Here is a 14,857-nt window from a genome sequence, read left to right as displayed (position 1 = left end):
AGGTTGTGAGCACTATAGATCATGAGAGACGGGAGAGATCATTGTATCCTGACCTACCTACGGGAAATTTTGTGGAGAATGTGAGATTTAAGTTTGTTCTTAAAGGGCAAGTACGATATGGAAAGATAGGGGAGGAAATCCGGTGAAGTATTTCAGGTAGGGAAAAGACTTTGAACAAAGACACGGCCTTCAGAGAATAAGAGGGCTGGTTTCACATTGAGGAGGTGGTAGTGGGAGGAAGGAGAGAATAGGACGCACTGTATAAGGTGATCACATAATTGAAGTGGGATCTTGTGTGAGTTTGTATTACTATTAGGGTTAGGGAAAAAGGGCTAAAATATATCTTAAAACTCTGTTAGAACGCAGCCTCTCAAGGTATGGCAACTATTTCACCAAGTCATCATTATGGAATTTATATTACTTATAAAGATATATATTATAAAATAAAGCCATATATTAAGGATATAGATATCTTTCAAAATAGATAACTATATAAAGATAATACTGAATAACTGAGAGAACTATGGGGATTTCCTGTACACTATGGATTGAGAAGGATTCTTATAGCCTACATAGTCAACATGTATCTCATTTAGTATGTAGTACATACATAAGCAGAAGTGTCCATCTTCTAATTTTCAAACTAAGTACCAATATCAAGCAGACATCTTTTTGTTAGTTGAAATAAATTATTAGCAGACATCATTTATTAATGAAAATTAAATGCACATAACCATTTTAACTTTAAGGGTAAAAAGCCCCAGAAGATTTAAGAAAAGGGCCATTCAAGATACAACTGATTTTACAGAGAAGCAGCAGATTCTGCTTAGAATGACTAATGGCCATTTTAGGATTAAAAAAAGGTAGTCAACATAAGACTGCTGGTTATATGTAGCATGTATGTTGGCTAGTGGTTCATTTTCACCCCCAATAGAATGAATTTTAATTCTGGGATAAAGATAACTGTTTAGCATATTACTTAGTATTAAAAATAGCTGCAAATTTAATGTGTGTGTGTGTTTTTTTTTTAAGGATACATAAAAATATTCCCACTTAAGAACAGTTCATAAAAGGTGATCCTGAATCAGGGTGAGGTGGCTCACACCTGTAATCCCAGCATTTTGGGAGGCCGAGGCAGGTGGATCATTTGAGGTCAGGAGTTTGAAGCCAGGCTCTCCTACATAGTGAAACTTCATCTCTATTAAAAAAAATACAAAAATTAGCTGGGCGTGGTGGTGCAGGCCTGTAATCCCAGCTACTTGGGAGGCTGAGGCAGGAAAATTGCATGAACCTGGGAGGTGGGGGTTGCAGTGAGCCAAGATTGCACCACCACACTCTAGCTTGGGCAACAGAGTAAGACTCCTTCTCAAAAAAAAAGTGACCCTGAATCAAAAACCTTACCAAATTGGTAGTAAAAAATGTCATATATGTCAATATTATGTGGATTCTGAATGCCAATCTTAGGATTATAGACGTTAGCCTTCATAAAGCAGAGAGTCATTATTGATTCTGGAACAGGAAATGCTAATACAAGTTCTTTGTAAGTGTGGAGCTATCTTACTTTACTGGCATAGCCACAAATGAACTGCAGCAAATTCAAGTCTTCATATTTTTACTTGAAAAATCATGTGACTTTTGCTGTTCTTTATAATACATCCACATTTGTTTTATTGTAAAATTATTTAATAATAATTGATCAATGAAAAGAATGTGCCTTATGTCTTGTGACTTTGTGTGAGCATGCTTAGAATACCTGACCTACTACGGTTCAGCAGTACCTTATCTAAATCAGCTTTTTTAAGGACAGCAACTTGAATATAATTGCAAGGTAATTTTACTAGCTTCCTGCCCTGGAGTAATTACGAAGCATAGGCATTCTTGATTAGGTTATCATCTTTATGAAGATTTCTGCCTGTATCTTTATATAAAGTATGTACTGGTTTTGAATGGAGGCATAGTTTTGTATATTGTGAGCTAAATATCAGAGTTGAATATGATTTTTAAAAGTTACTCTCAGAAGTTCAGTAAACTTGAGTGATTGAGCGAATAGAATTCCTTGTTTATAGAATGAAAGTTCAGAATTGAAGTTTTATGGTTTTGAAGGTTAGAAACAAAAGGATTTAACATTTGTTAGAACCAAATCAATACAGTGTGTCCATTTTTTTGTAATAAGTAGAATATAAAACAATGAACTTTTTAAATTGAGACTTGAGTCTCACTCTGTGGCCCAGGCTGGAGTGCAGTGGCGCTATCTCGGCTCACTGCAACCCCCACCTCCCCTGTTCCAGTGATTTTCCTTCCTCAGCCTTCCCAGTAGCTGGGATTACAGGCGCCCACCACCACATTCGGCTAATTTTTGTATTTTTAGTAGAGATGGGGTTTCACCATTTGGCTAGGCTGGTCTTGAATTCCTGACCTCAAGTCATCCGCCTGCCTCAGCCTTCCAAAGTGCTGGGATTACAGGAATGAGCCACCACACCGGCCCATTTTTTGAGTACCTATTATATGCCAGGCATTGTATTAGATACTAGAAAGAGAAAGAGAAGTAGAGAGATAGAAAGACAGAGATAATTAGATAAATAAAACTTGGTTTCTGCATTGATTGATTGAGATGTTGTCTCTGTTGCCCAGGCTGGAATGCAGTGGTGCGATCTCGGCTCGCTGCAACCCCAGCCTCCTGGGTTCAAGCGATTCTCTTACCTCAGCCTCTGGAGTAGCTGGGATTACAGGCATGCGCCACCACGCCTGGATAATTTTTGTATTTTTAGTAGAGACGGGGTTTTGCTATGTTGGCAAGGCTGGTCTCGAACTCCTGACCTCAAGTGATCTGCCCACCTTGGCCTCCCAAAGTGCTGGGATTACAGGTGTGAGCCACTGGGCCTGGCCGTTGGTTCCTGCTTTTAGTTGAGGGGTGCTGAATATGTAAAATATAATTGCTGTAAAGCACAGTAAATACTATAACAGAGATATGCACCTAAAACACATTTGGGTAAAAGTGGATAAACCAACCAATTTAGCTTCAGTACCATAAGGATAGCTTCTGAAAACTGTACTCCAGTCTGGGCGACAGAGCAAGACTTTGTCTCAAAAAAATAAAAATTAAAAAAAAAGAAGGGACTTATGCTGAAACTTTATAAGTAGGTAGTGTTCCCAGGGTGGAAATGTGGGAAGAAGGGCGTTCCAGACAGAGGAAACATTGTGTAATCTTCAGGGAACTGCAGAGAGTATGGAGTATGGTTTAACCAAAATGAAGAGGCATGTTGGAAAGGGTTGAGAGATGACTCTTGACAGTAGACAGCTATACTTTGTATACAGCCCAGAGGAGTTTGAACTTTATTATTTAATTATTGGAGTATCATTGAAAAACATGGAACTTGAACACACCGATTCTCATTTTGGCAAGATTTTGAGGTTGTTTGGAGGGTGAGTCAGGAGTGGTAATGGTTATGGGACCAGATAAGAGGAGCAATTAGAATATCATTGCTGTAGTCCAGATGAGGCACGGTGAGGAGTCTGAAATGGCAGTGGGAATGACAAGGATAGATTTCAGATATGTTAAAGATGCCGAATCAATAACATTTAATGATTAGCTGGGCATGGTGGCACATAATCTCCACTACTCTGGAGGCTGAGGCAGGAGAATCACATGAGCCTAGGAGTTTGAGTCTATCTTGGGCAATGTAGCAAGACCACATTTCTTTAAAAAAATTTTTTTAATGATTGATTGTGAGTAATGAGAGAGAAGAGTCCAGTATAAATCCCTGAATGATGGGGTTAGATGGGCACATTTCTCACTAGATTTTTGGAAGAAGTTTTACATATGTGAATAGCTTCTACAAAATTAATATATAAAAGTAACTTCTGAGTAGGTTATTTCTAAGTTTTTCTTTATTTTTATTTATAGATGCCACTTCAAATGAACAACAAGAGCTTTTCTGTCAGAAGTTGCAGCAGTGTTGTATACTGTTTGATTTCATGGACTCTGTTTCAGACTTGAAGAGCAAAGAAATTAAAAGAGCAACACTGAATGAACTGGTTGAGTATGTTTCAACTAATCGTGGTGTAATTGTTGAATCAGCGTATTCTGATATAGTAAAAATGGTAAGCCTCTAGACTTATGTTCCTCAGATTTATGTAAATTTAAGATCTGAGGTATAATAATGAATTGAGACTGATTTTAAATAAATGTACAATAATTAATACATCCCCCAAATTTTAAAAAATAGTTCATTTGAAAGAGTATCCCATTCATTCCAATGATACCATCATTGCGTATACAAGTTTGGGAATTGAGAGTCACAGTGGCTGGTGGCTCCCATATTGGATAGTGCAGATCTAGAGCTTAAGAGAAGGATTTAGGCCTGGGATTATACAGATTGATAGGTAATTAATGTCATGAAGGTGAATAGTTACTGAGAACTTTTATTTTTATTTGTTTATGAGACGGAGTCTCGCTCTGTAGCGCAGGCTGGAGTGCAGTGGTGTGATCTTGGCTCACTGCCACCTCTGCCTCCCAGGTTCAAGCAGTTCTCTGCCTCAGCCTCCCAAGTAGCTGGGATTACAGGTGCCCACCACCACGCCCAGCCAATTTTTGTATTTTCAGTAGAGATGGGGTTTCACCATCTTGGCCAGGCTGGTCTTGAGCTCCTGACATCGTGATCCACCCGCCTCAGCCTCCGAAAATGCTGGGATTATAGGCGTTAGCCACCATGCCCAGCCATTACTGAGAACTTGTGAAGGGGAAAGGGAAGACCAGTGAAAGACTAGGCATCTCCACATTTAAGCAGTGGGTAAGGGAGTCAGATATACACTTTAATTGAAAGTCAGGATCTTTAAGAAGTTAATATAATATCTGATGTGAAAAAAAACTGCAGCTAACTTTTTTGAAGTAAGGTTGTTTAGGATGCTTGCTGTTTATTAGTAATTCAACGTTATTTTCTATCAAACAGTAGGATTTTGTTTAGTATTTGTGATTTTTTATTTTATTTTATTGTATACCAACAAAATATAAAAATTTAGGCCAGTGCAGTGGCTCGCTTATGCTTGTAAACCCAGCACTTTGGGAGGCTGAGGTGGGAGAATCACTTGAGGCCAAGAGTTCAAGACCAGCCTGGCCAGCATAGCAAGGACTCATCTCTACAAAAAGTGCTAAAAAAAAAATTTAAAAATTAGCCAGGCATGGTGGCATGAGCCTTTAGGCCCAGATACTCAGGAGGCTGAGGTGAGAGGATTGCTTGAGCCCAGGAGTTCAAGACTGAAGTGAGCCATGATCACCACTGCATTCCAGCCTGGGTTGACAGAGCAACACCTTGTCTCAAAAAAAAAAAAAGGTAAAAAAATCCAGTTGGACTAATTAGAGAGTCGCTGAGTACATAATTTAAACTTATATCAGAGTATTGAAGCTAAAAGCAAATATAAATATAACCTACAGTTGCCTTCATTTCTTTCCCCTTGCCTAATATATGTTCTTGGGGAAGAACCAAATGTGTAGTAGGAAATATAAGTTTGGCCCTACTATAGTAGTTGGGTTTCCTTTTATCACTTTGTAGTAGAAGACCTCTCAAAAGGAATTAGGAAATTTTTGATTGTTGGGTTTTTTTTTTTTCTTTAAAGAGAATAAAAGCCTTCAAAAATTTTTTTTTTTTTTTTTTTTTTTGGAGACAGAGTTGGCTGGGCACAGTGGCTCATGCCTGTAACTCCAGCACTTTGGGAGGCCAAGGCGGGTTGATCACCTGAGGTCAGGAGTTTGAGAACAGCCTGGCCAACATAGTGAAACCCCATCTCTGCTAAAAATACAAAAATTAGCCAGGTGTGGTGGCGGGCGCCTGTAATCCCAACTACTTGGGAGGCTGAGGCTGGGAATTGCTTGAACCTGGGAGGCGGAGGTTGCAGTGAGCCAAGATTGTGCCACTGCATTCTAGGCTGGGCAACAGAATGAGACCCTGTCTCAAAAAAAAAAAAAAAAAAAAAAAGAGTGTCTCTCTTTTCCCAGGCTGGAGTGCAGTGGCGTAATCATAGCTCACCGCAGCCTTGACCTCCTGGGCACAAGCTATCCTCCTGCCTAAGCCTCCTGAGTAGGTAGAACTACAAGCATGTACCACCATGCCCGATTAATTTTTTCATTTTTTTTTTTTTTTTTTTTTTTAGAGGTGGAGCCTTGCTTATTGTCCAGGCTGGTCTCAAACTCCTGACCTCAAGCAGTCAGTCCTCCAGTCTCAGCCTCCGAAAGTGCTGGGTTTACATACATGGGCCGCCATGTCCAGCCTCAAAAAAATTTAAAGATTAGCTATAGAGAGAACATTAATCAAAATGAAATTGGCTTAAACTGCCACAGACAATAAAAGGAAGTGATAATTTGAGAACATAAATACTAAATATTGATGGACTTCTTCAAGTTTTCTTTTTATCATTTAAAAAGTTCAGGGAGAAAAAGCAGTATTTCCTATTGTTACTGATTTCAAATGGCTTATGTTCAGGAATTTTTAAAGTCCTGGGAATTAATCTCTAAAATTGTTGACAGATATTGAAAGTCTCAAATATTTGAGTCAAATTTGCTATATACTAATAAATTATGGGATTTAATTTCTTTGCCCAAGTAAAAAGTTGTGTGTTTGTTGTTGCTTTCTTAAATTTTTTATTTTGATTTCTGTGGGCATATAGGTATATATTGTTGGTTTCTTAAAAATTTGTGAGTACTTAATTGAATAAGTAATACTTGAGTCATCTTACCCATTTAGACTCTTGAAGCTCTTCTGAATATTTGTTATATACAGTTAATTTTATTAGTGGCTACAAGGTTAACTTTTTCTTTTACTACTGACAATAATAAGTATGATCTCAAGGACAAATTCTACGCTCTTGTGAGATTTCTTTTCAAATTATATCGATGGCTTGCTGCTACTCTTTGTGAAATTGATGTCCATCAAACTGTTTATTGGCTTTGCCCTCAAGTACTGGCTTTGAGTTCTGGCTGATCAAATTTTAGGTTATTACTTATTATGTCTTATGGTTACAGTAATTGACTATTAGCAGTTAATTTGTGTACCAAAGATGCCACTTCATAAGAATAGTTGGGAATTTGCCTGCAATTCCTTATCTTGTCCTTTACCGCTGGAATAGTTTATCTCAAAATGATCAACCCATTAGTAGTTGGGCCTTAAATGTTTATTAAACTACTTGGTCTGTCAGTCTGTTCATTATTCTTAAAAAATTTGTAGATTAGGACCACAGTCTATCCTTTGCTAGAGAAAAAGGATATATATTTACCTTAGTACTAAGATAACGCAAAGCATGAAATTATAAATACTATATTTCACTAGATCTAAAAGGAAGCACATCCTGATTTCAAGGTGGTTAATATGTTTTTTAAAAGTCTCAAAGTAGATGAAATACAGTAAATTAAATCATCAAAAGATATTATAAACACATTTATATTAACAGTGAAGGCATTCTACCCTCGCTCACCTCTCCCTTAGTGTGGTATGTATGTATAAGAATGGAGAGATTTTACCAAACTCTGAGTTATAAGGCAAGTATAGAATATGGCCATGTTGGAATAGGGGAGGAATTGTAGAAAGATGAAATGAATCAAATTAAAGATAAGTAGAATTAGTAACTTTTCCCCTCGAATTCCCTGTACTCCCTTTCTCTATATTCTCCCTTTCCCTTCTTTCTTTTTTATTTTTTTATTTTTATTTTTTTTTTGGAGACAGGGTCTGGCTCTGTCACCCAGGCTGGAGTGCAGTAGTATGATCTCAGCTTACTGCAACCTCCGTCTCCTGGGCTCAAGCGATTCTCCTGCCTCAGCCTCCCCAGTAGTTGGGACCACAAGTGTGCACCACCATGCCTGGCTAATTTTTGTGTTTTTGTAGCGATTGGGGGTTTCACCATGTTGCCCAGGCTGGTCTTGAACTCCTGACCTCAGACAGTCTGCCCCCTCGGCCTCCGAAAGTGCTGGGATTACAGGTGTGAGCCACTTCGCTTGGCTCCCTCTTTCTTTTTAAGCAAAATTTGGAAAGAAAAATTTATAATTTAAAGAAGATGAATCCAGAGGTTATCTGTAATCTTCAGGAGCTTAGGTCTGAGGAAGTCAGAGTTATTGGATAGAGAAAAGAGAGAAACAAACACCTGCTTTCTTTGTATCTTGAAGAGGTTTACAGATTTTGAACTAAGCTTACAGCTATAACTTTTTTCTTAAAGTGATCTTTAAAATATTTCGTTTTGAATTGTCCAATTCAATTACACATACAACAAAGAACATAAAATTATTTTTTCTTTACAGATCAGTGCTAACATCTTCCGTACACTTCCTCCAAGTGATAATCCAGATTTTGATCCAGAAGAGGATGAACCCACGCTTGAGGCCTCTTGGCCTCACATACAGGTAGGGAACATAATTACGTATTGGCAGTTTTTATATTTATGCTATTTTGCAGAAATCATGGTTTTCTCATTTAGATTCTGAGTGTCTGTGTAAAATATTTGACTTTTATGGTTTTCTTAACATTTTCTTTCATGCAAATACTGTTTTTTCATTGTAATAAAATACACTTAACATATATTTACCATTTAAACCATTTTAAAGTGTACAATTTAGTGACACAAAGTACATTCGCCATGTTGTACAACCCATCACCACTCTTTAATTCTATAACTTTTCTGTCACCCCAAATGGAAACCCCATTGGCATTTAGCACTCATGCCCCATTCCGCTCTCTTTATAGCCCCTGACAACTACCAATCTGCTTTCTGTCTCTGGATTTGCCTATTCTGGATACTTCATATAAGTGAAATTATGTAATATGTGGGCTTTTGTTTCTGGGTTCTTTCAGTTAGCATAATGTTTTCAAGGTTCATAAATGTAGTCTGTATCAATACTTCATTCCTTTTTATGGATGAATTATTCATTCCATTGTATAGATATACCACATTTGTTTATCCACTTACCAGTTGATGGACATTTAAATTATTTCCATCATTTGGCTATTGTGAATAGAGCTGTTATGAACAGTTCTATGTATAAGTTTTTGCTTGAACCCATAAATTTTTATACATTATTTTTTTCTTTTCTTTCCCTTTTTTTTTTTTTTTTTGAGACGGGGTCTGGTTCTGTCACCCAGGCTGGAGTGGAGTGGAGTGGCGTGATCTCAGCTCACTGCAACCTCTGCCTCCTGGGCTCAAGCCATCCTCCCACCTCAGCCTCCTAAGTAGCTGCAACTACAGATGTGTGTCACTACACCTGCTAATTTTTGTATTTTTAGTAGAGATGGAGTTTTGCCATGCTGCCCAGGCTGGTTTCGAACACCTGAGCTCAAGCAGCCCACCCACTTGGTTCCCAAAGTGCTGGGATTACAGGTGTGCAACTAATGACAAATTCTTTCAGTGTTTATCTAGGAATGTCTTAATTTCCTCTTCATTTTTGAAGGAGAGTTTTGCTGGATGTAGAATTCTTGGCTAACAGTCTTTTTCTTTCAACACTTTGAACATGTCATCCCATTTGTCTTCTTACGTCCATGGTTTTCTGATGACAAGTTAGCCATTAATCTTATTGAGGATCTCATCATGTATGTGAAAAGTCGTTTTTCTCTTGCTGCTATAAACATTATCTCTTTGTCTTTAAGTTTTGTCAATTTGATTATGATGTATCTAGGTGTGGATCTTCTTGACTTTATTCTACCTGTTGTTTATTGAGTTACAATTAGAATTCATTATGTAAACTAATATTTTTCATAATCTTTGATTTATTTTTGGTCATCATTCAAATATTTTTCCTGCCCTTTTTCTCTCATCTTCTGGGACTCCCATTTATGTGTATGTTGCTATACTTGATGGTGTCCCACAGGTCTCTGGAGCTCTGTTCAATTTTCTTCATTTATATATGGATTCTAGGTATTAATGCCAATTAATTTGCTGATTTTTTTTTTAATTTTACAAGTACTTATATTTTGTAGTGACTTTTACATTTTCTGTTATTATAAAGAGATGAGAGAGGCCAGGCATGGTGGTTCACACCTGTAATCCCAGCACTTTGGGAGGCCAAGCTGGGTGGATCACCTGAGGTCAGGAGTTCGAGACCAGCCTAACATGGAGAAACCCCGTCTCTACTAAAAATACAAAATTAGCCAGGCATGGTGGTACCTGCCTGTAATCCCAGCTACTCAGGAGGCTGAGGCAGGAGAATTGCTGGAACCCAGGAGGCAGAAGTTGTGGTGAGCCGAGATTGCGCCATTACACTCCAGCCTGGGTAACGAGAGAAACTCCGTCTCAAAAAAAAAAAAAAGAAAAAAGATGAGAGAAAGAAAATTACATTCTATATCGTTTGGGATACTTTATGCAATAGTCTGCCTCATTATTTATTAATTTATTCATTCTGTGTAGCACCTATACATCCAAATAAAATGCAGCGGTGTCCTAGGATTAGTGAAAGCTGATAACAGTTTTAAGATCTTTCAGCACATTAGGGCTTACAGAACTAGAAAATCCAAAGTGGTAAATTATTTTTTAATAGAACTGTACACAAGTTTATCTGAAATTTTGTTCCATAGTTGGTGTAAAATTAATAATGCTATATTTGAAATGCAAAGGTTTTACATATTCTCATTAGCTGATAAGTTGATAAGCTGATAATGAAAAATTCTCATTAGCTGATTTTTTAATCAGATGTAGTTGAATAGTCTGAAAAAGACCCCTTGGTCTTTGAATTTTTAAAAGTAAAGAAAGTGTTTTCATTAGAATATATTTATATGCTCATGGAAAGTAGCAGTGGAAATTGAGCCAAGTAGACAATATGCTTTCCATTTTTAACTGGTATGATTTGAGGTTTTATTTAAATTCCCTGAAACCAGTGGTTCTTAACATTTTAGGAGGTGGTAAGTTGCTTTCAAAATATGATTTTTTCTTTTTTTATTTATGTATTTATTTATTTTTGAGATGGAGTCTCACTCTGTTGCCCAGGTTGGAGTGCAGTGGCATGATCTCGGCTCACTGCAACCTCCACCTCCCAAGTTCAAATGATTCTCCTGCCTCAGTCTCTTGAGTATCTGGGACTGCAGGTGCTTGCCACCATGCCCAGCTAATTTTTGTATTTTTAGTAGAGATGGGGTTTCAGCATGTTGGCCAGGCAGGTCTCGAACTCAGACCTCAAGTGATCCATTCACCTCAGCCTTCCAAAGTGCTGGGATTACAGGCATGAGCCACTGCGTCCAGCCCAAAATACGATTTTTGAGAAGTAGTTCTCTCTCAAGACAAATTCCCAGAGATACAAGAAATTCTCATTCATCTGTGGTCCCTTGATTAAAAGGCTCTGCCTTAGATATATATGTTTATAGTTAAAAAATCTTTCTGAAAACCAAAATTTCTAGAAACCAAAATTTGGCATACAGTTTTTAAATTTGGCAATTAAATAGTCTAAGGACATCAGAAACTGGTAGATACTAAAGTGACCTGATTTATAGTATTTGTCAATATATTGTAGCTACATTATTAATCATCTTGAGTTTTTTTAGATGGAATATTAAAACTACTCTGACAAATTAGATTATAGGGAATTGTAGCACTGAAGAAATTTGCTCAATGGAAGTTTCTTCTGCTATTATAATGTGTGCTTAACTCACCTGGAATTCTTTTGTTTCATACTAAAAGTTTACGTTTTACCTTTAGCTTATGAGATCCTAGATGCTAGAAATTAATTTATTAGGGTGGAAAATAAACATTAGTTGTTAATGAGGGAGAGTAATTACAAGTAATCTCACAACCTTTCAAGCCTTTGTTTCCCCACCCTTTTCATGAATTTTCTAAACATGTGCTAATAAAAGTTTATCTCTTTTTATTTATTCTTACACTGTAATGGAAATACTAATGAGCAGTGGAATAATGGAATAAAAAGATATAAAAGAAAGGAACACAAGGAAGGTCATTTCAGTATTAGGGGATAGGTTGTTATCTTCTAATTTATTAAGTGTAGTATTACACAGTAACTTAATGTACAACAGTTTTAAATTATTTTCTCATTTCTTTCCTAAGTATTATTGCTTTCTATTTATTGAAGACTAACAATATATTAATTTTCTGCACTTTTAGATAAATAATTAGGACACTTGGCTGCTGTACTAGCCTGGAATACAGGCAGATTGTGTATTTTCACTTTCTTTTATTAATTACTTTAGTGGCACAGATAATTAAGATTTAATTATGTAGGATAGTGCCTAGCACATAGACCTTTTTAGGAATAAGTTGTATTTTAGGGATTAGAAGGCTTTTTTCTCTGGGCAATATAATTAGAAATTTAAACTAGCAACATACATATTTTACAACGTACACCTTTACATTGAAATAAGTCTTGGCCATATACTATATTTTAAATATTTTCATGGGCTAAGAAGAATCCAAAATGGTAGGAATCATAGCCTAATGCACTAACTTTATAGCCACAAAAATAAAAAGGAATATCTTTTATATAAGGTTGAGAAATACTTTTATTGCTTTGGCCTTTTTAATTGTGAATAGTTATTATCTTTTTAGTTCTTACGGATAAAAGAGCAGAGGGAAAAAACCTAGGCTAACTGTATTTAAACTATTCAAGGTTTATGCACAATCTATTGTTTTCACAAGGATTACAGAGAAAAACAGATTCTTAAAAAACTATGATTTTGTTAATGTTTACCTTATCCCAGGCAATGTTCTTTTTGGGTGCTTAATATATAATATCTCATATAGTTGACTATGCATTACTTTTTATATGAATTCTTTTATATATTAAATCAATTAAAAACCTTATTTACGAAAGTTTCCTCTTAATAGAGGTTGGAAAACACTGGTCACCTGTATTACTTGAAAGCAGCCTTTTAGGTACTTGTAGATCTTTAAAGTTTGCTTCTCAGTCTTTGCCTCTCTGACCCAAACATTTCTATTCCTTTAGCTTTTTGTATAGGTCTTATTTTTCAGATACTTTAATCATCCATGCTGTTTTCTGTTGGAACTTCTCCCAAGTCTTTTTAATGGTGAAGACCAGAATTTTATATGTTTTATTTTAACTCTCTTAGGAAAGACATGGTCAGAACTGAGTAGAATAGTAAGATTACACTCCTCAGTTCCCTATACTTTTTAGTTATCTTTCACTTTTTAGGGTATGTTTGGTGTACAGAAGTAGAAGGACTAGCCATACATTGAACATAGGTAAAGTTTGTCATTTTATTAGTGAACTGAATTCATTGGTGAAGTGCCTGTTTTTCTTTGCAACACTATTTCTTAGATTCTTGGAGCAAGTTATTTGTATAGAAGGCTGGGTGCAGTGGCTCACACCTGTAATCCCAGCACTTTGGGAGGCTGAGGCAGGTGGATCATGAGGTCAGAAGGATCATGAGGTCAGGAGTTCGAGACCAGCCTGAACAACATGGTGAAACCCTGTCTCTACTAAGAATACAAAAATTAGCCAGGTATGGTGGCACACGCCTCTAATCCCAGCTACTCAGGAGGCTGAGGCAGGAGAATGGCGTGAACCCAGGAGGCAGAGGTTGCAGTGAGCCGACATTGCACCATTGCACTCCAGTCTGGGCGACAAAGCAAGACTCTGTCTCAAAAAAAAAAAAAAAGAAAGAAAACAAGACCATAGAAAAACTTCAGTCACTACATAGAAACACAACCTCTTAACAAATGTGATTTTCATTCATTCAGTAAGCATCTATTGTGTGTCAAGCATTTTTGTAAACATTGAGGGTAATGAACTAAGCAAAATCCCTTACATCCTAGCAGAGAAGAACAAAATAATAATAAAATAATTGGCATATATTCTATGTTAGGGTGTGATACATTTTTTAAAATGTAGGATGGAGTATATAGAGAGTGACACTGGGACAGGATAAATTTTATAGAAGCATAATCTCGATTATTCCATTTTGAAGATTTCCAGCTCTGTAGATCACTAGTGTTTCTTCTGCCTCTATTTGGGATAACTATTCATCATTGTTATTTATTTATTTATTTTTCTGAGACAGAGTTTTTGCTCTTGTTGCCCAGGCTGGAATGCAATGGAGTGATCTCGGCTTACTGCAACCTCTGCCTCTCAGGTTCAAGCGATTCTCCTGCCTCAGCCTCCCAAGTAGCTAGGATTACAGGCATGCGCCACCATGTCTGGCTAATTTTGTATTTTTAGTAGAGACGGGATTTCTCCATGTTGGCCAGGCTGGTCTGGAACTCCCGACCTCAGGTGATCCGCCCGCCTCAGGCTTCCAAAGTGCTGGGATTACAGGTGTGAGCCACTGCACCCGGCCCTCAATATGTATTTAAGTAACTTTTTGTCATCATCTCTTTAGTGGTGCTAAGTTGGCGGTGTAACAGCACTTTGCTGCTAATTTTGATTGATCACCTAATGTTTACTGTGTCAGGTAAATGATGTAGATGAAAACTATGAAAGAATTTATATGTGGTATTTGTGAATGGCACAGGTTTCAATTATATATATGGTTCAATTATATATATGGTTTAGAGAATTCAGTTTGAGAGAATTAGAGAATTCAGTTTGATTTGTAGCTTGATGCATAAAAGTCTCCCATAGGACAGGCTATTACTCTGAAAACTGTTAAGCCTTAAACTCTATATTTCTGATGAAGATCTTAAGAAGGGAGAGTAGATAGGCTAATGCATGCCACATTTGGCTCATGTTTAATGTTTAACCTGATCCCACCTTATGATGGAATCTCCAGGGATTTGCATAAAGATTTGGAGTCTATAATTCCATACCATCAACCTATACTCTGCATTCTCTTCATCTCAAGACATGCTGCTTAAAAAAAAAAAAAAAAAGCCAGGCATGGTGGCTTACACCTTACCAGCACGTTAGGATGCTGAGGTGGGTGCATAG

The 14,857-nt window shown here is 37.0% G+C and overlaps 1 protein-coding gene across 4 annotated transcripts in view; it reads left to right on the top strand.

Annotated features, from left to right (window-relative positions):
• The window catches only part of PPP2R5A (protein phosphatase 2 regulatory subunit B'alpha), a 145,332-nt gene that overhangs the window by 109,091 nt on the left and 21,384 nt on the right, over positions 1-14,857 (top strand). For all 4 annotated transcript variants that reach the window (XM_054520883.2, XM_054520875.1, XM_002809482.6 and 1 more), the window contains 2 exons: positions 3,905-4,101; positions 8,282-8,383. In XM_054520883.2, coding sequence (XP_054376858.1) covers positions 3,976-4,101; positions 8,282-8,383 — 228 coding nt within the window. In that variant the 5' untranslated portion in view covers positions 3,905-3,975. The remainder of the gene's footprint in view (positions 1-3,904; positions 4,102-8,281; positions 8,384-14,857) is intronic.

Source organism: Pongo abelii, chromosome 1, assembly GCF_028885655.2.
Source record: "Pongo abelii isolate AG06213 chromosome 1, NHGRI_mPonAbe1-v2.0_pri, whole genome shotgun sequence".
Lineage (NCBI taxonomy): Eukaryota > Metazoa > Chordata > Mammalia > Primates > Hominidae > Pongo > Pongo abelii.
Note: the sequence above shows the minus strand (reverse complement) of the source record. Positions and strands in the feature narration are given on the sequence as shown.